This window comes from Dicentrarchus labrax, unplaced genomic scaffold (assembly GCF_905237075.1).
Source record: "Dicentrarchus labrax unplaced genomic scaffold, dlabrax2021, whole genome shotgun sequence".
Lineage (NCBI taxonomy): Eukaryota > Metazoa > Chordata > Actinopteri > Moronidae > Dicentrarchus > Dicentrarchus labrax.
Genome location: NW_026136714.1, coordinates 29,485,850 through 29,508,743, shown reverse-complemented (window position 1 = coordinate 29,508,743; position 22,894 = coordinate 29,485,850). Strand labels below are relative to the sequence as shown.

The window sequence follows — 22,894 nt, the reverse complement described above, 5'->3', positions numbered from 1 at the left end:
ACCATATCTTTGGTGATATGTAACACCACCACATCTGTAATGTCTTCTCATTGGGGCCAAATGGGATCCTATCGGAAAATGATACTCTACACATTTTGTGTAAATGAGTGATTTGAGTGGATTGGGGTTTATTTTACAGTCCTTAGCTGCTGTATATCGCTGTATTGTAACATCTATGGTTTAAATCTTGATTTTACACCATATTAAAATTCAAATTAGAATTAGGCAATTTATCGCCCAGCTCCATTTGTTAGAAATCAACTTGAAGTGAACTGGAAGGACCAGTGTGTAGGATTTAGTGGCATACAGCGGTGAAGTTGCAGATATCAACTAACTGAACAAGAATCCACTGCGGCTGAATAAACACAGCCACTAAGGCAAGAAAGATATTTGATTGTTGCATTGTCAAATGTCTACACAGGGAATGAAACTTGATAATCAACTATCCTTTATCATTTGGACAAATATCTTGTCAATTTTATTGTTTTTTGGAGAAAATTGTTGATTGTGCTCACCACAACTTCCAAAACCCCCAGAAAAACCAAGGCAGAATACCTCAACATTAGTTAAGGTTCTTTGTCTTTCTTCCCTCAAACACTCAAAAGGCATAACACTGTAAATCCAGCAAGGTAAACAGTAACTTCACTTTGATGCACAACAAAACAGGCAGAGTACCTTTAGAGTGTTAAAGCTCTAGAGTTAGTGTTATGTCTGCAGGGCAGTAATCATTAATATCTGTCATCAAAATAACACACACACACACACACAGTAACTTTAATAAGAATTTAAGCAAATTGTGTTGCAGCTAGCTGTGAAGAAGCTCATTACTCTCAAGGTAAAATGTAGGTGCTTTTGGAATGCAAACACTAAGATCAAGGTAAGAAAGATTTAGTTAGGCTACGAGAAAGATATAAATAGGCAAAAATGACTTGTTTGCTAGCTTATGCTAACTACTACAAACAAAACAAAACTGCTAGCTTAATTGTGTTACGATCACTAGATTGTATGTAGATGTCATTATTAGGGACCAAGCCAGCGACTGCTGGAAGGTCCCTATTGTATCTCTAGGAATTATTATTATTAATATTTGGTGCCTGTTGGACTGCATATTTGCTCGGAAGCCCGAGGAAATTTCCACAAAATTCAATCGTTTGAGAGCCCAAAGTATGCAATTGTCCCTGTGCGCCCCCCCGAATCAGCCCCCAAGACGCGTAAGGTTGACGTACGAAAATCGGTACGCATGTGTATCTTGATAAAAGAAGCAGAAAAGCCTCTTGGACCCATAACCTAAACCAAACAGGAAGTCGACCATTTTGGATTTTGTGGTCATTTCTGGCGATTTTCGCCGTTGCATTGCATGCAGGGAATTACCGGATCATCTCCACATTTGGACACAGTCATCTAAAGACATTCACAATTAAAAGTATTAACGACATTCCGTCCAACAGCGTGGGCGTGGCGTTCCGTGGCATCCAATTTCGAACCTTTGCCACGAAAACAGAAAGTTGTCATAACTTCTGCGTACATGATCCGACACCTAGTGGCAACAGTCTTATACTTTCACACCCCGGGTTGCGTGTAGTACGAAGTCCCGCCCAATGCTGCTTGCAGCTTTAATTGTTATTATGCATTTTGCTTTGGCAGGACCGCTTATTTTATGCAGACAAAAAAAAAAAATAAAGTACAGAAGCATTCTTTTAGCATACAGTATCTGTAAGATAACTTAAAAGAGTATTCAGTTCCTTAAGTAAAAGTAGCAAGGTAAAAATATATTTAAGGTAAAAGTCCTGTATTAAAAATGTTAGTTAAAAGTACAGTATTTTGAGCAAAATGTGTTTTATACATTTTAAAGGTACATAATACAGACAGAATTGTATAAAAAGTTCCTACAAATATCTGGAAAACTCATCTCTGATCAATATTCACAGGAAATAATTTGCTAAAAATTCCTTGTTTTACACAAATGTCCTGCAATTATTGTGTTCACTGTTTTGGTTCGTTGTACAGTTCAGTTGTTCTCTACTATTATTGTAATACATTGAATATAATACAATAAATGTAAACGATAAACATTTTTATTCTGTATAATAAACAAATTTTGCATTTTCAAAAAAAAGATGATGAAATATATATTCACAGTTTAGTACAGAACATATTGTATACTGTAAGTACTGCAAGTACTGAAAGCATAATAATTATTTGGGCAGCTCAATTATGGGCTGATAATGAGAAATGTGTATTATTATAAATGATCTCAATAATTAAATTACAGCCGATAAATTATCGGTCCATAATAATGATAATTTATTTTATGTTATGTTATGCAAAACAATTTATTGTTTTTGTTCTATTTAAAGTAAGTTTGAGTTTTCATTGTCCATGGCATTGAATTTCAGTGTTTCGCTATGAAATGGTAAATGGTAAATGGACCTGTACTTGTGTAGCGCCTTTCTAGTCTTCCGACCACTCAAAACCGCTTTTCAGAAATCTGAATCAGAAGTCAAAAAACGGACTCAGAAGCCGGAGTGACGTACAGCAAGCAGCTTTCGCGCATGCGCACTCAATAATTTTACACTACATGCCACATTTACCCTTTCACACACATTCACACAGCGATGGCAAAGCCCATCGAACAGAAACTAACTTATTCATACACATTCACACACTGATGCACAGCATCAGGAGCAATTTGGGGTTCAGTATCTTCTTGGACAACCCACTCTGCCTCTGAGCCACAGCCGCCCTCAGTTTACATTTGATAAGAGTCCCAATTTGAACACATCTACAGCTAATATGTAGTCAAAGTCATAGCGCCTCCTACTGGCAACAGGAAGTAAGCCTAAATCATCAATTTACAAGAAATGTTCATGCGCTTGTGTGGTCTACACTTGATATTCTGGAACATAATGTAGAATTAAAATAGGGCCTTTGCATGGTTAGGGCTTGGGCCCTAATTAGTGTGTATTCCTTAGTCCCACATATTGGACACAGGAAGTGACACTGAACTCCATCGTGCAGTATCCGAAATACATGACAATTCAGAGCCATGTTGATGGACATCCAGTAACAATGCTGTAGGTTTCTTGGTCCTTGGACTGTACATCCTCTACTAAAGGGTACTGTGCTTTGACTTTTTTGGACTTTTCCCACTCTTTGAGTCAGATGATAAAGATAAAGAAGACACTGGATGTGACATCGGTGATAAGGGCTCACTGAAAATTCAGAGTAGACAGAAAGAGAAACATCAGACTGTTAGTTTGACTTGATTTATTAGCTCACATTGTTGGATTTGCAATCTGTTCATTTATGATCTTTGTAACAATTAAAATATAGCAATGCATAAAAAAGTTTCAACAGAAACTTTATCAAAATATAAGATTTCAAATACCCAATAAACAACTATAAATATTACAAACATACTGTACTGTTACAGGTGATTTAAAATGTGAATGTTAAAATAACATTCTAGGTGATTTGATATTAAGTGCTACTGGTGCTACACAGACCTGAGATCAATGAAAAGCATCCCTCCACCTTACATAACAATGACACTCATATACTACTGCAGGATATAGTATGAAGAGAGTTTCAGCAAATTTGCCAGAAAATGATCTTTACACACATGGACAAAATTGTTGGTACCCTTACATTAAAGAAAGAAAAACCCACAATGGTCACTGACATAACTTGAAACTGAAGTAAAAATAAATAACAATTCCTTCTCCAGACTGCATGTTTCAGCTCCTTCCACAGATGTTCAATAGGATTTAGATCAGGGCCCATAGAAGGCCACTTCAGAATAGTCCAATGTTTTGCTCTTAGCCATTCTTGTTTTCACTCCAGAATGCCTTGAAAGTCTTGAGATTTCATTGTACCCTGCACAGATTCAAGACAACCTGTGCCAGATACGGCAAAGCAGCCCCAGAACATAACCAAGCCTCCTCCATGTTTCACAGTAGGTACAGTGTTCTTTTCTTTGTATCCTTCATTTTTGTGTCTGTGAACATAGGGCTCATGTGCCAAAAAGCTCCAGTTTTGTCTCATCTGTCCAAAGGATATTCTCCCAGAAGCTTTGGCTTGTCAATATGCATTTTGCTCGCTTTTTTATGATTTGCTTTCAACAGTGGTGTCCTCCTCGGTCGTCTTCCATTCAGTCCACTTTGGCTTAAACAGCGATGGATAGTGCGATCTGACACTGATGTACCTTGACCTTGGAGTTCACCTCTAATCTCTTTGGAAGTTGTTTCGTATTATCTGTCTCTTCAATTTGTCATCAGTTGTCCTCTTGCGGCCACGTCCAGGGAGGTTGGCTACAGTCCCGTAGACCTTAAACTTCTGAATAATATGTGCAACTGTAGTCACAGGAACATCAAGCTGCTTGGAGATGGTCTTATAGTCTTTACCTTTAACATGCTTGTCTATCATTTTCTTTCTAATCTCCTGAGACAACTCTCTCCTCCCTTTCTGTGGTCTATGTTCAGTGTGGTACACACCATGATACCAATCAGCACAGTGACTACATTTCACCCTTTAAATAGGCAGACTGACTGATTACAAGACACCTATGATGCTAATTACAGGACACACCTTAGTTTAACATGTCCCTATGGTCAAATTATTTTCAATCTTTTCTAGGGGTACCATAATTTTTGTCCAGGCCAGTTTCATTAGTTTGTTTTTTAAAATGATTCTGTTGAACCACAATTCAAAAGAAATGTCTGATTGTCATTAGGTAATTTTCAGTAAGTGTTTATTTATTATTACTTTTGTCAGTTATTTCAGTGACCATTGTGGGTTTTTCTTTCTTTCTTTAATGGAAGGGTACCAACAATTTTGTCCACGTATGTATCTAAAAGTTACCATACTTAAAATGTTCTTAATAATCATTCATTGCACGGGACAACTGTGTGTGCTTTACTACAGTAAGTTAAAGTTGAAGCAGGAAATGGGCCCTTACAACAAACAACGGACTGTTAAATGGGAGATGTATAGCTTTTCTTGTCATACAGTGGGTACGGAAAGTATTCAGACCCCTTTAAATTTTTCACTCTTTGTTTCATTGCAGCCATTTGCTAAAATCAAAAAAGTTCATTTTATTTCTCATTAATGTACACTCAGCACCCCATCTTGACAGAAAAAAACAGAAATGTAGAAATTTTTGCAAATGTATTAAAAAAGAAAACCTGAAATATCACATGGTCATAAGTATTCAGACCCTTTGCTGTGACACTCATATATAACTCACATGCTGTCCATTTCTTCTGATCTGAGATGGTTCTGCTCCTTCATTGGAGTCCAGCTGTGTTTAATTAAACTGATTGGACTTGATTAGGAAAGGCACACACCTGTCTATATAAGACCTTACAGCTCACAGTGCATGTCAGAGCAAATGAGAATCATGAGGTCGAAGGAACTGCCCAAGGAGCTCAGAGACAGAATTGTGGCAAGGCACAGATCTGGCCAAGGTTACAAAAGAATTTCTGCAGCACTCAAGGTTCCTAAGAGCACAGTGGCCTCCATAATCCTTAAATGGAAGAAGTTTGGGACGACCAGAACTCTTCCTAGACCTGGCCGTCCAGCCAAACTGAGCAATCGTGGGAGAAGAGCCTTGGTGAGAGAGGTAAAGAAGAACCCAAAGATCACTGTGGCTGAGCTCCAGAGATGCAGTAGGGAGATGGGAGAAAGTTCCACAAAGTCAACTATCACTGCAGCCCTCCACCAGTCGGGGCTTTATGGCAGAGTGGCCCGACGGAAGCCTCTCCTCAGTGCAAGACATATGAAAGCCTGCATAGAGTTTGCCAAAAAACACATGAAGGACTCCCAGACTATGAGAAATAAGATTCTCTGGTCTGATGAGACCAAGATTTAACTTTTTGGTGTTAATTCTAAGCGGTATGTGTGGAGAAAACCAGGCACTGCTCATCACCTGCCCAATACAATCCCAACAGTGAAACATGGTGGTGGCAGCATCAGGCTTTGGGGATGTTTTTCAGCTGCAGGGACAGGACGACTGGTTGCAATTGAAGGAAAGATGAATGCGGCCAAGTACAGACATATCCTGGAAGAAAACCTCTTCCAGAGTGCTCAGGACCTCAGACTGGGCCGAAGGTTTACCTTCCAACAAGACAATAACCCTAAGCACACAGCTAAAATAACAAAGGAGTGGCTTCGGAACAACTCTGTGACCATTCTTGACTGGCCCAGCCAGAGGCCTGACCTAAACCCAATTGAGCATCTCTGGAGAGACCTGAAAATGGCTGTCCACCAACGTTCACCATCCAACCTAACAGAACTGGAGAGGATCTGCAAGGAAGAATGGCAGAGGATCCCCAAATCCAGGTGTGGAAAAAAAAAGGGTGTTTCATCATTCCCAAGAAGACTCATGGCTGTACTAGCTCAAAAGGGTGCTTCTACTCAATACTGAGCAAAGGGTCTGAATACTTATGACCATGTGATATTTCAGTGTACATTAATGAGAAATAAAATGAACTTTTTTGATTTTAGCAAATGGCTGCAATAAAACGGAGTGAAAAATTTAAAGGGGTCTGAATACTTTCCGTACCCACTGTATATAATGTTCCAATGTGGGATGTTGATCTCTCCCATATATAATTTTTTTATATATATATATATATATTTTTTTTTTTATGCAGCCCCATATGCAACAAACTGTGACATACATTGTGTTCTGACATCTTTCTATCAGAACCAACTTTAACCTTTTCAGCAATTTGAGCTTTTGATAGGTACTGACCACTACAGACCAGGAACACCCCACAAGAGCTGCAATTTTGGAGATGCTTTGACCCAGTCGTCATCATCACAATTTGACCCTTGTCAAAGACACTCAAATTCTTATGCTGCCCATTTCATTTTCATATACATGCATACACGCACACACACACACACACACAGATGTTTTCAGCAGAAAAGAGTGGTTTTAGGGTTTAGTTACTATTTTCTAAACACACAGTGCCCTGGTGCTAACAACAAGTAGCTATGGCTATGTTTCCATCAGGGAACTTAAGTCACTTAAAGTTAAAGCAGAGCAGCCAGAGTACTGGAGGACCAGAAAATATTTTCTCCATAAAATATGATTCAGTTAGTACCCTGTACTTGGTGGATGCAGTGTATGATTATAAATAAAACTACCTCATAAAAACCCAAGTTGTAATAATTATGTGCAATGAAGGGCATGTGGATAGTGCAATATATTGATCTGTATGTATGGCTTACATAAAGAACAACCTTCCCACAATTCTCGAACCCACAACCTTCTGATTAAGGAACGACCCGCTCTGCCTTTGAGACAGCCGCTCCCATCCCTTTCTAGACATATACACTATTCACAAAAAGTTAGGGATATTCCACTTTCGGGTGAAATTTATGGAAAATGTAAAAAGTTGATGCTACAGTGATATTATATCATGAAAGTAGGGCATTTAAGTAGAAGGTCAAATTAAGATCACCTGGAAAGGTTATAGTGCATTTTATGTACATTCTGAAATTTCATCCGAAAGCCGAATATCCCTAACTTTTTGTGAGTAGTGTAGAGTGACCCAGTAACATACTGTTACTTAGAGTTATGTTATTGGGTGGATCTAAAGTAATTTGTGTTATTACATGTCAGTGTGACTCTGAATTCTGGTTTGTTTGGTTTTTACCTCTGGAACAGATTCTATGAAATTGGGTTTCACTTTGGCTCTCTACAGTTTGTCCTCTTTGGACAGCAGGACTCAGAGGTCTTTGAAGGCACACAGTTGCACTCTCTTCTGGCTGTAGAAGGCCAACAGGGACGGGTCACTGAGCATGCTCAGTTCATGCTGTCTGTCAGCTGACTGGGAGAAGTCATCAGGGCCCTCTCCACAGCCTCCTTCCTGGGGGTGACTAGGGTAACCTGGGTGGACCATGAGCTCTGCTGTGACCACAGGCCGATTAGAGCTTGATGCATTGCTGGAGGTAGTGCCTGATGAGCCTAAAGCCAAGGCCTGGTTGAGAGCCCTCTGCAGGTTGGGGACAGACATGTTCTGGCCCATGGTGGTCAGTCCCAGGTACATGTCTGGCCACCTGTGGACATGGAAAAGGTTTAGACCCTGATTAGTGTTTGTCAGCCATAGACTATGAAGAACTATTCAGACAATCACTCCATCCCTTAAGTACAACACTTGAATGACAAACATAGTCATAGATGAACATTAAATAACACATACCAACATTACAAGAAGGTTTTTTCAAAGTAAAGTAATCTAACTTAAAATAATATTTAATGGTGAGGAGCAGACCTAGACAGAATCTAGACAGATTTGTCAGCTGGTGTTGTGTTATTTACTCTGAGCTTTTTAAAAAAGACCAGGTGGTGACCTGGTATATGCTGGACTATGTATGTCAGAGGTTATGTCTATAATCAGTGTCAGTAATATTTTTTCTTCTGGTGTATTAAAACATGACATGATGATGTTTAAGCTACATTTAAGTCAACAACAGAAATTCCCACTGATTTGAAAGCAAGCAACAACTTCAAAAGATCTATTATTTCTTTTATTTTTTTTATTAAGTTTATATTACATCAAGGCTTAAAGTCCTTTTTTAACTGATGTGTTGATCTATATTGGACCCAATCCGATCCATTGTTTTCACGTCAGTTACAATTGGGCTGTTCAGAAAGAGTGTGGCTGGCTCCAGATCTGCAGCGACTCTGCATCTGTTTTGTTTTTCCCTTGAGCAAATTTGGCAGCAAAACACACTTATTAATCTTCCGGGCGTTTTTTTTGACAAATTCAGTGTTTTCCTGTCCCTGGCGTTTGGCCATTGGTCTATCAGATGAGGCATTGGCAACCCCTAGTGGGACCAATGAATTCATGTCATGTAATATATTGCACTGAGGGAAAGCTTGTCATCCAACCAAATACCTAAATACTTATATGATGTCACTTTTTCAATTGAGCCCCTATTTAGTGTGTTGATAGTTGTGTTACCTGGGGATTGGGAGCAAGCCCTTGAAAACGTCATGAATTTGGTTTTCTTAGCATTTAGAATTTTATCACACTCAGCTTGCTCTCGAAAAGTATGTGTACGCTGCTCTAAAGTACTGGATGTGTGATATACGCACAGTCTCACTGCACATTCTGGGGCAAATTCACAAAAGGATTGCATAGCATTTCAGGTCTCTGTGCTGGTGAATATATGTGTACCTCAATATAAATACTAAAATTATTATTTTCTTCAGAATGCTGAATTAATTTTTTTTACTCAAATGTAGCTTAACCTTGTCATGTAACAGTATATCAGTATACCTTAAGAACAAATATTACTGCAACCACTACAGAAAACTGCAGAATAAACATTGGATATCCAGGAATTGACATTATAGACACTATAGCTGACAATACACAGTCCAGCCATATACCTCTCAGCCATTGTCCTGCCTACTGTGTCAGTTTTGCCACATGGATAACTGCAATCAGATGCAAAACAAGGGCACATTACATTCAGCTGCAAAACTATCTGGCCGTGTTTGTGGTGTAATATCATTAGCACAATCTTTTGTGACTCAGACATTGAGACAGGGCAGACAGGTTGCAAGTGATGTGCAATTCATGGTGCTATTAGCAACCAAAATCTATTCTCAGCGAAATCACCTCTTTATTAATACCAGTTTATGTAATGAAAATGGTGTTTGCATGATTTTTGTGCATATGCATTTTTTATCTTCTGGCAGCAGGACTAGATTAACACAGACAGCCTCCTCCTCCAATCCTTCAGATTAGTGAAAACTCTTGTGGAAAAATGTAAAAGATTAATTGAACTGTTTTTTTTTTTTGTTCACACACACACACACACACACACACACACACACACACACACACACACACACACACACACACACACACACACACACACACACACACACACACACACACACACACACACACACACACACACACACCTGATTCCATATCGTGTGAAGACAGGAATGGAGTCCTGAGCGTCCTTCTCCACCTGTGTGTAGAATCTTTGGAAGTGTGAAGGTAACCAGGGGCAGCTGCGTAAACCTGACTCCATTGGAACACGGGTATATGGAATCCTGAGATCAGACAGGACCTGTGCAAACACCTCACGCACCTCTGCAACACACAGTACATACGCTGTGGTTAAAAGACATTATTTCACCTACTTAATGAAGTCATTCTCATAGCCAAAAATTAATGTAAAGCTAGTAATGTTAAACTCAGACAACACTGAAATTCTTTTCATTTACGTAATATTACAAAAATTAGACACATCCTGTCACAGACAGAAAAACTAATCCATGCATTTGTTACTTCTAGGCTGGATTACTGCAACTCCTTATTATCAGGTTGCCCCAATAAATCCATTAAGACGCCAATTAATCTCCAATTAATTCAGAACGCTGCAGCACGAGTACTGACAGGAACTAGAAAAAGAGATCACATCTCTCCTGTACTAGCTTCTCTGCATTGGCTCCCTGTAAAATGTAGAATAGAATTTAAAATCCTCCTCCTCACCTATAAAGCTCTTCATGGTCAGGCCCCTTCATATCTTAAAGAGCTCATAGTACCCTATTACCCCTCTAGAACACTACATTCTCTGAATGCTGGGCTACTTGTGGTTCCTATAGTCTCTAAAAGTAGAACAGGAGCCAGAGCCTTCAGTTACCAAGCTCCTCTCTTATGGAACCAGCTTCCAGTTGTGGTTCGGGAGGCAGACACCCTCACCATATTCAAGAGTAAGCTTAAGACATTCCTCTTTGATAAAGCTTATAGTTAGGGCTGGATCAGGTGAGTCCTGAACCATCCCTTAGTAATGCTGCTATAGGCCTAGACTATCGGGGGATTTCCCATGGTGCACTGAGCTCCTCCCTTCCTCTCTCTTTCTGCACTCATTCATGTCCCATTAATGCATGTTACTAACTTCACTTCTTCCCCGGAGTTCTTGTGCTTTCTCGTCTCGCAGGTTCTTGTCGATCCTGGTGGAGCCTCCTGTCATGGTCCTGCTTGATTGCCATTGCCAATACTGTTGTTGCTGTGCATCTCTCTCTCTCTCTCTCTCTCTCTCTCTCTCTCTCTCTCTCTCTCTCTCTCTCTCACCCCAACTGGTCGAGACAGACGACCACCCACCTAGAGCCGGAGGATCTGTCCTAGGTTTCTGCCTTTTAACAGGCAGTTTTTCCTTGCCCTTGTCGCCAAGTGCTTGCTCATGGTGGAACTGTTGGGTCTCTGTAATTAATGTTTTAAAGAGTTCGGTCTAGACCTGCTCTATTTGAAAAGTGTCCTGAGATAACTTCTGTTATGAATTGGCGCTATACAAATAAAATTGAATTGAATACAGCAATATGCCTGTGGATTGCTTCCACGTGCCATCCCACACCCCTCATCTTGTTTTTTTGTTTTTTGTACGACCAGGCCTGAAAAAAATACTAGTGGAAACACTGTATTACAAACATTACCTGGCAGTACATGAACGTGTTGGTGTCCATCCATGTGGTGGGGCAGGTGACCTGTCAGTTCTCTGAACAGCCTGACCTGGGCTCTCAACTCTTGCTCCACCTGGGGAGCAAAAACACAGCTGGAGGTTACTGTAGTGGAGAAACATGACTTTGTCTTCTTCTCTTGGTAGCTATTGACTTCAACTTGCAGAAGTAAAGTATGCATGCAGAATTACTCAACATAAACATGACTATGAGTCACTATATATGTTGGGACAGTTTGATAAGGTATTGTTTATGGACAGTAAAGCAAGTGACTTTTACTATTATGACTGTATGACTCTTAGGGCCTCTCCTCTTTATCGTATCGGCCTCGTGTCCAGATGGATACGGGGTTTTCGGGGTGTGAAATCGGTATTTTTTGGAAACGGGTCCCAGAGTGGGAAAATCCGAAAAACGCCGTATTGCCTGGAGTCGTCAGGACGGCAAAACAGATTTTTTCCGAAACGATGACGTATTAGCTCCCGCCTCTCTCGCCTTTAACCCTCAGCCGCCGCCGCTAGACGCGTCATAACAACAACAACAATGGCGGACTACTACTACTTGTTTGTAAACAGCGCATGCTCCATGGCTTCTTTTCCGGTTTTAGTGTATTGGTGTGGTGGCGTCACAGTGTACTACAGCGTTTTGGGTCGTTGTCAGTGAATCCGTGTGGACGCAGATATTTCTGGAAACGACGCCGTGTTTACGGAGATTTTTTTCGAAACGACATCGTATTGGGTGAGGCCACGTATTAGTGAGGACAGGCCCTAAAGCAGACAGAAAGTACAGACAGTGTCGCCGCAGCAGAGCATGCGTCATAGCCCTTACTTAAACCAGTGTATAGCCAGACCAGGACCAGAACCAGAACTATCAATTATTATTCTTGGCGTATCTGAAGAATTACAAAGATTCAACAATTCCTGTCTTATTGCCTCATCACTGCAAAAAAAAAAATACTACTTATGTTATGGAAAGAAACAACGGTTACTCCCTCCAAAATGTGGCTATGTGATCTTACCGGTATATTACATTTGTAAAGGATACAATATGTTTAAAGACTCCCACAATTCAATAAGATTCGGCAACACCTCACACACAGAAGCCTATACTTATACACTGTTTAATTTTATTTAATGAGTCAATGATTGAGAGAAGCATAGAGGACATGGAAACAGGAGTAGTTTAGGAAAATAAGGAAGATATAGGAAAGAGACCAGTAGAAAATGAATGCTCTTTGACTGCCTTATCTGAGTTATGTTCCTATTCTGTTTATTTTATCTTTGTCAATTTTACATTGATTTAATTAATAGTTTCCTCCTGATTTTCGACACTGTTCCAATCTTAAAATACAAACGTCTGGCTTGTATATCGTTTGTTAAATATCTGTGTAATGGTAATGGTAAATGGTAAATGGACCTGTACTTGTATAGCGCCTTTCTAGTCTTCCCACCACTCAAAGCGCTTTTACATGACCATAGATGTCGGTAGTCATTAGCCCCTTTTTACGCAACCTGTTCAAGGCATGATTGTCGCACCATTATTCTGCCTCTTATTTTTTTTTTATATAGATAGCTAGGTAGGTGTGCTGTCGGTGAGTATTGTTTCTCTCTGTATTGACTGCTCTCTGTATTGTACCACAAAAACCAATACATCCTCCCATTAGAATGCTACATAGGATAGGATACTCCGCAGCCAACACATACAATAATAACACATAAAAGATCGGATTTGCATGCACCCCTTGAGTAATTTGTTTCAGTTTTGCATATTTCAAGCTATTCAAACTTTGCTGCACCTCAACTGGTCCTGTATTGCCTTTTAAATTATGTCAGCATTAACAGCATGAGCTTTACAGGTGATGTTTTATTGTGTGTTGTATTGATGAGTTTTCTTTAAAGATTTACTTTAATGATTAGAGCAGCACCAGTAAAAACTGTATATATATATATATATATATATATATATATATAGACACACACACATACAGCCGCCCCCATGTCATCATATTGTAATAATACAACTAGCAGAAAAATATGGCATTGATAAATCAGAGAATTTGGAACCGGTTCTCAACTGGAATGAATTTAACCACCTAATTTATGAAGGTACACAGGTAAACATTTTAATGTCAGTGTTTTGTCATACAGTACTGTTGCTGAGTACCTTTCCATTGTGGACTGCCTATTTATGTTTTTTTGAGATGTCACCTTTTCAATCTCATGTTATTCTATGGTATCAGACAACTATCATGTATCAAGCCGGTATTTGTGTTGAGAAGCTGAATATAAACACAAAATTGCGTGTCTTTTAATGTGTGAAGTTTTAACTGATAACTTCATCAACAATCAGCCTCTTTGTTTACAGTTCTAACTATTCAATTAATGAGTCAGTGTGATTGTTTTTCTATAAATGAGTGGGCATGATCTCTCAGTCTTACAGTTTTTCTTACAGACATTTTTGCACGTTGTTTATTCCTCTTTCTTCCTTCTAACAGACTAAGAAAGTTTGGTTAACACACTACAGAAGAGTTTAATTAGTACATCATTGAACAGTTTGTGATATATTTGCAGACTTTTGTATTTGTATTAATTCTGTTGCATTTCTTTACGAATATGAGCAGAAACACATTTTCCAAATCTGGATGAATCAGGTGCAGGTCTGTGGGCTCATTGATGCAAGCATGAAACCTGAGTCGGGTTTTGGAGCAGTATACCTGTTCCATGCTGAGCTGACCTCTCTCCAGGAACTGACGGAAGCCTATCTTTCCATGGAAGAAGCCACGCTGGTTTATGAGAGTGGAGGCCTGCTGGAGGCTCTGACACACTGGAATGCCCTCTGACAAGTTGGCATGGAGACCAATGGGTATGTTGTGCCTGACAAGAAAAGAGATAGGTCACATCGTTCGTTGAGGAGTAACAGAATACAAGTAACGGTGTTACATATTCAAATTAGGGAACTTAAAGGGATTACTTTATTTGTTTTTGCTTTTTTCGCTCTAAAATGCATTACCCATAAACAGATTTTGCACCTGCCACTTACAATGGCAGAAGATATGCATAGCTGGGACACTGTCAGTAATGTGTATTTAGCATGGAAATGTTTAAAGAACATTTTACCTACACACATGGTCAAGAAAGTTGCAACATTGCAAGCTCTGCTTACAATTAACCAAGCTGCTTTGCATATCAAAAGTCTAATCTTGAGGTATGGTAAAGTAAGCTAAGTTATGTGAGGGAGTAAGAAAAATACATTACCAAACAACCAATGGACACAAGATCTGTTAAAACAGCAAGTGATGTACCAGGCCCTGTGTCAAGTGTGTTAGGATTCTACATACAGTACAACAGCAGTTTGTCAGCACCTATTACCTTTTAGCCAGATCTGCTGCCTCTTTGGCAGCAGATGCGTTAACCAGCAGTGACACATTGGAAATGCCTCCAGCCTGGAAGCAATCCACAATCCCCTGGTTCCTCCTGGGACAGTAGCCGAAATCATCTCCTGTCACCACCAGCATCATTCTGGGCTGTGGCATTATTGCTGTTCCCTATGGAGGACACACAGGAGACAGGGTAACATTCATAATAAGGGCAGCTATGGCTCAGCAGGCACAGCTTGTTATTCATTAATTAATTAATTAATAAGTGGTTCAAGGACATTCCCAGCTCCTATTCAAATGTCAAATGAAAGATATACAGACATTACAAAAATGAGGAATGAAATCATGAAAACCATAAAACTATGATTTATAATGCATAGAATGTAACAGTGCCTCCTTATGAGAGCATTGAGCTGGTTGTTTGTTGATTAGTATTACAGAAGTTGGTAGGAAAGAAAGCTTTAAAGGTCAACTGTGTAACATTGAGGAATATATATTATAATCACCAGATTATATACATATAATCACCAAATAAGAATTGTTATTGCCATATTGAACTGCCATGTGTCTACAATGACCCTCAACAAACAAACCAAAAACTGGCTCTAGATAACGCCATTTGCATTTTTTCACAGCGTAGCTTAGTTTCTCCCTCGCATTTGGAAAGGGGGAAGTAAGTGAGCTGCCGTCTGCAACTACACCGATAGATGCCTCTAATCGTACACACTAGACCGGTTGTTTGTACATTTACTGGCTCATCCGATGGTAATAATTCATATTGATATATTCCATGTGTGAAGGTGTTTTCATCATGTTTTCAATTCTCGAGTTTAATTGGACTGTAAAGGTGCAATACCATGATGCCATAGCATATCTAATGATGCTTACCAGCACAGCATTGTAAAATGTTCACATGATCCCGGTCCTCACACCAAACAGACTGTGGAAAAAGTGAGGTCACCAATGACAGTCAAGTATAATTTTGTTGGCGTTAAAAACAAGGTGGTGGCTATGCACCTTGTGATGCACTGAAAGGCCTATTCCATCAACAAGGAACCAGCTCAGTTCCGGATTTTGAACCCTTTGGAACATTTCGATAAAAAATACATTGGTTCAGAACAAAAAATAACATGTTTTCCTTGGAAACTTGTGCGGGCGTGTGATATTCTACAGTTAGTTAAGCATCCTTCTGTTGATGACACATCCTTGATTAGAATGGTTCTGCTCAAAACTGGTGGAAATGTGGGCTGGTTTGATAGAGAGCATCAAGGTTCCAGGAATCTTGAATTGAACCAGTTCAAGACCCAAAGCTAACTTGGTGGAAAAATTACCTAAGGGCAGTTATCACGCCTAAAATAAAATTAGATTTTATAATTATTTGCAACACTTCCTTAGTTTTTTTTTATACACTACTCACAAAAAGTTAGGGATATTCGGCTTTCGGATGAAATTTCAGAATGTACATAAAATGCACTATAACCTTTCCAGGTGATCTTAATTTGACCTTCTACTTAAATGCCCTACTTTGATGATATATCACTGTAGCATCAACTTTTTACATTTTCCATAAATTTCACCCGAAAGTGGAATATCCCTAACTTTTTGAGAGTATACACACTAAAAAAATTCAAGTATAAGTCGAATACCCAAAGATGGTTTCTGGCATTTTAGGTAGTTCTTATCACACTGATTTATGTTCACGTGTTGATTTTTCTGATAAGTTTGGTTTTAATAAGTTATTTGAAGTTATAAAAAGGGGTTTCCTGTCATGAATGACAGTCGAGGTCTGTGTGCGATTAAGTTGGGCGGATAGGCAGGACTTTGATGCAGCATCGCCAACCCCGAACACTACTGCTTAGACCCTGACTCCAAGTGGAGAAAGATTGCAGCAGCCTTATCCGGGATATTTTGGCTTAATTTTTGTTTAGTGCGAAAAAGTGGAGACGTGACATCCATCTTATGGATGGTTAAAATTGGTTGGTTCATAGGATATAGGATTTTTCCTTCCTTTATAGGATTTCGATATAAAAATAAAAATAAACAGATTGTAAATGTTTTTGCATACATTGTTACAGGCATGTAACAGGAGTACAATATGACTGGTCATGTGATCATAAAGGGTTAAAAGGCATTTTTTAAATACCATCGGGCCTATAAGGCTCCATTCCATTCTAGTCAAGCACAGTCAGTGTTATTGTTGGGTCACTGACTTTGCTACACTAAATAGAACGGAACCAGTTGGTAACACTACGGTGGTTTACCCTACTATTTCCTGTCAAAATGGCTGCTGTGAAAATGTTTTATTGAAACACAAATGTCTGTTTTTCATGTAATTTTATATAAAATAATCTAAACTCGTCACAGCAGTGAGTGGGAAATCAACAGCCGTTACCTGTGTCCAACATAATGCTCTTTTTAAAACTGAGGTTGTTAATAAAGCACTACAGCGATGGTGTCGTTTGTGGTGCTGTATAGCAGTGCGGATTGGCACTTAATTTTGGTCAATTTTATATACAGTATATGGGGGGGCAATATATTTAAAACACCTAACTTACCAACAAACCACCAGAAAACTATGTTGTCAGTAGTGACCACAGCGTTGAATTAACTCCTCTCTCATAGTTAAACAAAACTGAGCATTATAATGCTATCTTTCTTTGCCAGGGTACACCGGCTAAATCTCCTTCAGTGTCACTTTGGGGCGACCCACTGGAACACCACTGACACGCTGGTGACTCAGACGAGAAGAACATTATCGAACACTATCAAATAAAACTTAATCTTACCCATTGTATTACACGAGTCTGTCCATATATCCAAAGCCACACAGGCACGGTAGAAATAATCTCTACTTCCGACTAGCTAACCGCATTAGTGTAGGTTGGAGTTGATTTGACTAGAATAAGGCGCCCTCTGCTGGCGTGTAGTGATGCACCCAGCTAGCCAAGAAAAACTTCAAAATAAGACGTCCGCAGTTCGTCCAAAGTTGTATCCGAAATTAATGAAACTACAGAATATATACTTAAATTTACTCGTCTCATTAAATGAACGTATTTCGTAACTTCTAATTATTGTCCCCTTGGTGATCATACAGATATGTTCCAAGCACAGCTATTAAAAACGCTGTTAGTAATGCTATTTATCAACACAGCGATGAAACAAATCATTTAATCTGAACATTATAAAAATGAAACACATTATTTTAGGTGAATAGTACATTTGATAAAGCTTTTGGCTCTTTTATTGTGAAAATATCGGAACGGAAGGTTTGAATTTTCCACATGTGGCACGTCATATTCTTTAAACATGTTTTAATCTCGAAAGGTTTCTTTCAAGGATGACTAGGAAGACGTTTAACGTTAGCCACCACACATGGTCTTTGTACAGAAGTGTTCAGGGTGACTACACTTACCGGAAGTTCTCCAGTAACATATACGTAAATATAAACATGTCAGAAAGCATATTTCACCACCACCACCATCATTGTGCAGTGTCTGTCACTTTTTCTGAACATACCTTCCACAGTTACCCAGCCTCACTGAATGCTGACCTCAGTACACATAATGCGTAAGTTACTTAAATACTGCGTGGCATTACATGTGTACAGGTATCGCTCCCCTCGTGCTCTCACGTCATGCCTGAGAGATTGTTTAAATTAGATCCAGGACCTGATACCACTGTGTGCCACTAAGCGATCAGATCTGTTTACACACACAACATATATACAATACCAGTCAAAAGTTTGGACAGACCTTCTCATTTAATGCTTTTTCTTTATTTTCATGACTATTTACATTTTAGATTCTCACTGAAGGCATCAAAACTATGAATGAACACATATGGAATTATGTAGTAAACACAAAAGTGTGAAATAACTCTAAATATGTTTCATATTTTAGATTCCTCAAAGTAGCCACCCTTTGCTTTGTTGACAGCGCTGCAAACCCTTGGCCTTCTCTCAATGAGCTTCATGATGTATTCAATTCAATTCAATTCAATTCAATTTTATTTGTATAGCGCCAATTCATAACAGAAGTTATCTCAGGACACTTTTCAAATAGAGCAGGTCTAGACCAAACTCTTTTTATACATTATTTACAGAGACCCAACAGTACTACCACGAGCAAGCACTTGGCGACAAGGGCAAGGAAAAACTGCCTGTTAAAAGGCAGAAACCTAGGACAGATCCTTTGGCTCTAGGTGGGTGGTCGTCTGTCTCGACCAGTTGGGGTGTGAGAGAGAGAGAGACAGAGAGACAGACAGACAGGTGCACAGCAACAACAGTATTGGTAATGGCAATCTAGCAGGACCATGGCAGGAGGCTCCACCAGGATCGATAAGAACCTGCGAGACGAGAAAGCACAAGAACTCCGGGGAAGAAGTGAAGTTAGTAACATGCATAAATGGGACATGAATGAGTGCAGAAAGAGAGATGAAGAGAGGAGCTCAGTGCACCATGGGAAATCCCCCGATAGTCTAGGCCTATAGCAGCATAACTAAGGGATGGTTCAGGACTCACCTGATCCAGCCCTAACTATAAGCTTTATCAAAGAAGAATGTCTTAAGCCTACTCTTAAATGTGGTGAGGGTGTCTGCCTCCCGAACCACAACTGGAAGCTGGTTCCATAGGAGAGGAGCTTGGTAACTGAAGGCTCTGGCTCCTGTTCTACTTTTAGAGACTATAGGAACCACAAGTAGCCCAGCATTCAGAGAACGTAGTGTTCTAGAGGGGTAATAGGGTACTATGAGCTCTTTAAGATATGAAGGGGCCTGACCTGATAGGTGAGGAGGAGGATTTTAAATTCTATTCTACATTTTACAGGGAGCCAGTGCAGAGAAGCTAGTACAGGAGAGATGTGATCTCTTTTTCTATTTCCTGTCAGTACTCGTGCTGCAGCGTTCTGAATTAATTGGAGCGTTTTAATGGACTTATTGGGGCAACCTGATAATAAAGAGTTGCAGTAATCCAGCCTTGAAGTAACAAATGCATGGATTAGTTTTTCTGCATCTGTCTGTGATAGGATGTGTCTAATCTTTGTAATATAACATAAATGAAAGAAGGCAGTCCTGGAGGTCTGCTTTATGTGGGAGTTCAATGACAAATCCTGATCAAAGATAACTCCAAGATTCCTGACAGTGGTGCTAGAGGCCAAGGTAATGCCATCTAGAGTAACTATATCTTTAGACAGTGAGTCTCTAAGGTTTTTGGGGTCACCTGAAATGGTTTTCACTTCACAGGTGTGCCTTGTCAGGGTTCATTTGTGGAATTTCTTGCCTTCTTAATGGGGTTGGGACCATCAGATGTGTTGTGCAGAAGTCAGGTTGGTACACAGTTGACAGCCCTATTTGACAACTGTTAGAATTCATATTATGGCAAGATCCAATCAGCTAAGTAAAGAGAAACGACATTCCATCAATACTTTAAGAACTGAAGGTCAGTCAGTCCGGAAAATTGCAAAAACTTTGAATGTGTCCCCAAGTGCAGTCGCAAAAACCATCAAGCGCTACGACGAAACTGGCTCACATGAGGACCGACCCAGGAAAAGAAGACCAAGAGTCACCTCTGCTGCTGAGGATAAGTTCATCTGAGTCACCAGCCTCAGAAAGCGCAAGTTAACAGCACCTCAGATTAGAGCCCAGATGAATGCCACACAGAGTTCTATTAGCAGACACATCTCTACATCAACTGTTCAGAGGAGACTGCGCGAAGCAGGCCTTTATGGTCAAATAGCTGCTAAAAAACCACTACTAAGGAAAAGCAACAAGCAGAAGAGATTTGTTTGGGCCAAGAAACACAAGGAATGGACATTAGACCAGAAGGAAATCTGTGCTTTGGTCTGATGAGTCCAAATTTGAGATCTTCCACCCGCCGTGTCTTTGTGCGATGCAGAAAAGGTCAACGGAAGGTCTCTACATGCATGGTTCCCACCGTGAAGCATGGAGGAGGAGGTGTGATGGTGTGGGGGTGCTTTGCTGGTGACACTGTTGTTTATTCAAAATTGAAGGCACACTGAACCAGCATGGCTACCACAGCATCCTACAGCATCATGCCATCCCATCCGGTTTGCGTTTAGTTGGACCATCATTTATTTTTCAACAGGACAATGACCCCAACACACCTCCAGGCTGTGTAAGGGCTATTTGACCAAGAAAGAGAGTGATGGAGTGCTGCGCCAGATGATCTGGCCTCCACAGTCACCTGACCTAAACCCAATCGAGATGGTTTGGGATGAGATGGACCGCAGAGTGAAGGCAAAAGGGTCAACAAGTGCTCAGCATCTCTGGGAACTCCTTCAAGACTGTTGGAAAACCATTTCAGGTGACTACCTCATGAAGCTCATCGAGAGAATGCCAAGAGTGTGCAAAGCAGTAATCAAAGCAAAGGGTGGCTATTTTGAAGAATCTAAAATATAAAACATGTTTTGAGTTATTGCACACTTTTTTGTTTACTACATAATTCCATATGTGTTCCTTCATAGTTTTGATGCCTTCAGTGAGAATCTACAATGTAAATAGTCATGAAAATAAAGAAAAAGCATTAAATGAGAAGGTCTGTCCAAACTTTTGACTGGTAGTGTAGTGTGTCAGAATGTACAGTGCCTACACTGTGTTCCAAATTATTATGCATTTTTGTTCTTTTTGCTCTAAATGGTCGATATAATTGCCAGTCAATAGGATGTTTTATTCCTCAACAATTACATCGTAATCTGCATTCTATTAAACACAATTACCAATGATGACAATGGCATTTTTTGCTAAATAACTCAAAATACAGTGTTCCAAATTATTATGCAAAACAGAGTTTCAAAACACTTAATAGTTTCTAAAGTTTCTGGCCATCCAGAACTCCATCCATCTGGACCATCCAGTGTAGCACGGCATACATCAGTGAATAAAACTGTTAGACAATTAGTCTTCATGTATTTCTGAGCCCACTGCAATCATGTCTCTTTGTGGGCATTGTTTAAGGGTGGCCGAAATACAGCTTTATGCACATCAGCAAGCCTCTGGAGGATCCTGCGTCGAGAGGATCTTGGGACTCCAGAGGCACCACCAGCTTCAAATACCTTTTTTACTACTCATCAGTGGCTTTTTCACAGCTGCTCACTTAATACGATGAATTAGCCTTACAGAAACTTTCCTTAACACGCCTTTATCAGAACGAACCCATTTGCGCTCTGAATCAGACACAAATCTTTTCACAGGATGATGATCTCTCTTAATATTTCGTAAAAAATATCCAGTGGTTTCACACCTATTGAAAGATACTGCACTATTTCACGCTTTTCATCTGCAGAAAGATATTTTTTCCCCCTATATTGCATGAAACCTGTGACTTGCTTAATAATGTGGAACAACATCCTTAAGTAGTTTCCCATTAATTAGGCTCACCTGGCAAACTAATAAAGACAAACCTGTCTGAGATTGATGTCAGTGATCTAAACAGACATGGGAAGCAGCACAATTGAAAACTGTCATTGAAAAACAAAAAGCTAATGTTTTTTTAAATTGAAATCATATTTGCATAATAATTTGGAACACAGTGTATATATGTGTGTGTATGCACTGTTCATTCTGACTGACTACAATTTCAGTTGATGGTGCTTTGCTAGTGGTGCATGTTCCCAAAATGTGAAATTAATTATAATAATTATTATTCAAACTGGGTCTGGAACAGTTGTTTGTTTTACCCAGTTGGTTCTTCATGGAAAATGACTGAAGAACAAACTGCCACAAATGTGTGTCATGATAAGTTAAAGCCATTTAATCAGCTTTTTTTTAAATAACTATGAGAAGAGGTCATCGAGAGGAGTGGCTAAAAAATGCCTGGCTACCCCAGCTGCCAGCCCAGTTTGGTGTAAAATGCTGTCAAATTTTATACATTAAATTATCTTCTATGTATATATATCTTATACTATCTTATATAGATTATATTATACCTGTACTGTATATTCATAGCTTATATTACCTTTGAATTACACTGCTATAAATATTTATTTCTACACCGTGCCACTACCTCCTGCTGTGAC

At 39.6% G+C, this 22,894-nt stretch overlaps 1 protein-coding gene across 2 annotated transcripts; it reads right to left on the bottom strand.

Moving 5' to 3' along the window:
- Positions 1–3,252: 3,252 nt before the first annotated feature.
- On the bottom strand, positions 3,253–17,770 carry ydjc (YdjC chitooligosaccharide deacetylase homolog). 2 transcript variants are annotated; one of them, XM_051422374.1, is made up of 6 exons: positions 17,651–17,770; positions 14,857–15,032; positions 14,202–14,361; positions 11,468–11,567; positions 9,947–10,124; positions 3,253–8,067 (listed from the first exon to the last, which is right to left on the bottom strand). In XM_051422374.1, the coding sequence occupies exons 2-6, from the start codon at positions 15,018–15,020 to the stop codon at positions 7,737–7,739; spliced, it is 933 nt and encodes a 310-aa protein (XP_051278334.1). In that variant the 5' UTR covers positions 15,021–15,032; positions 17,651–17,770; the 3' UTR covers positions 3,253–7,736. The 2 variants fall into 2 exon arrangements, with proteins under 2 accessions (XP_051278334.1, XP_051278335.1); XM_051422375.1 differs by lacking the exon at positions 17,651–17,770 and adding an exon at positions 15,753–15,776.
- Positions 17,771–22,894: the final 5,124 nt, after the last annotated feature.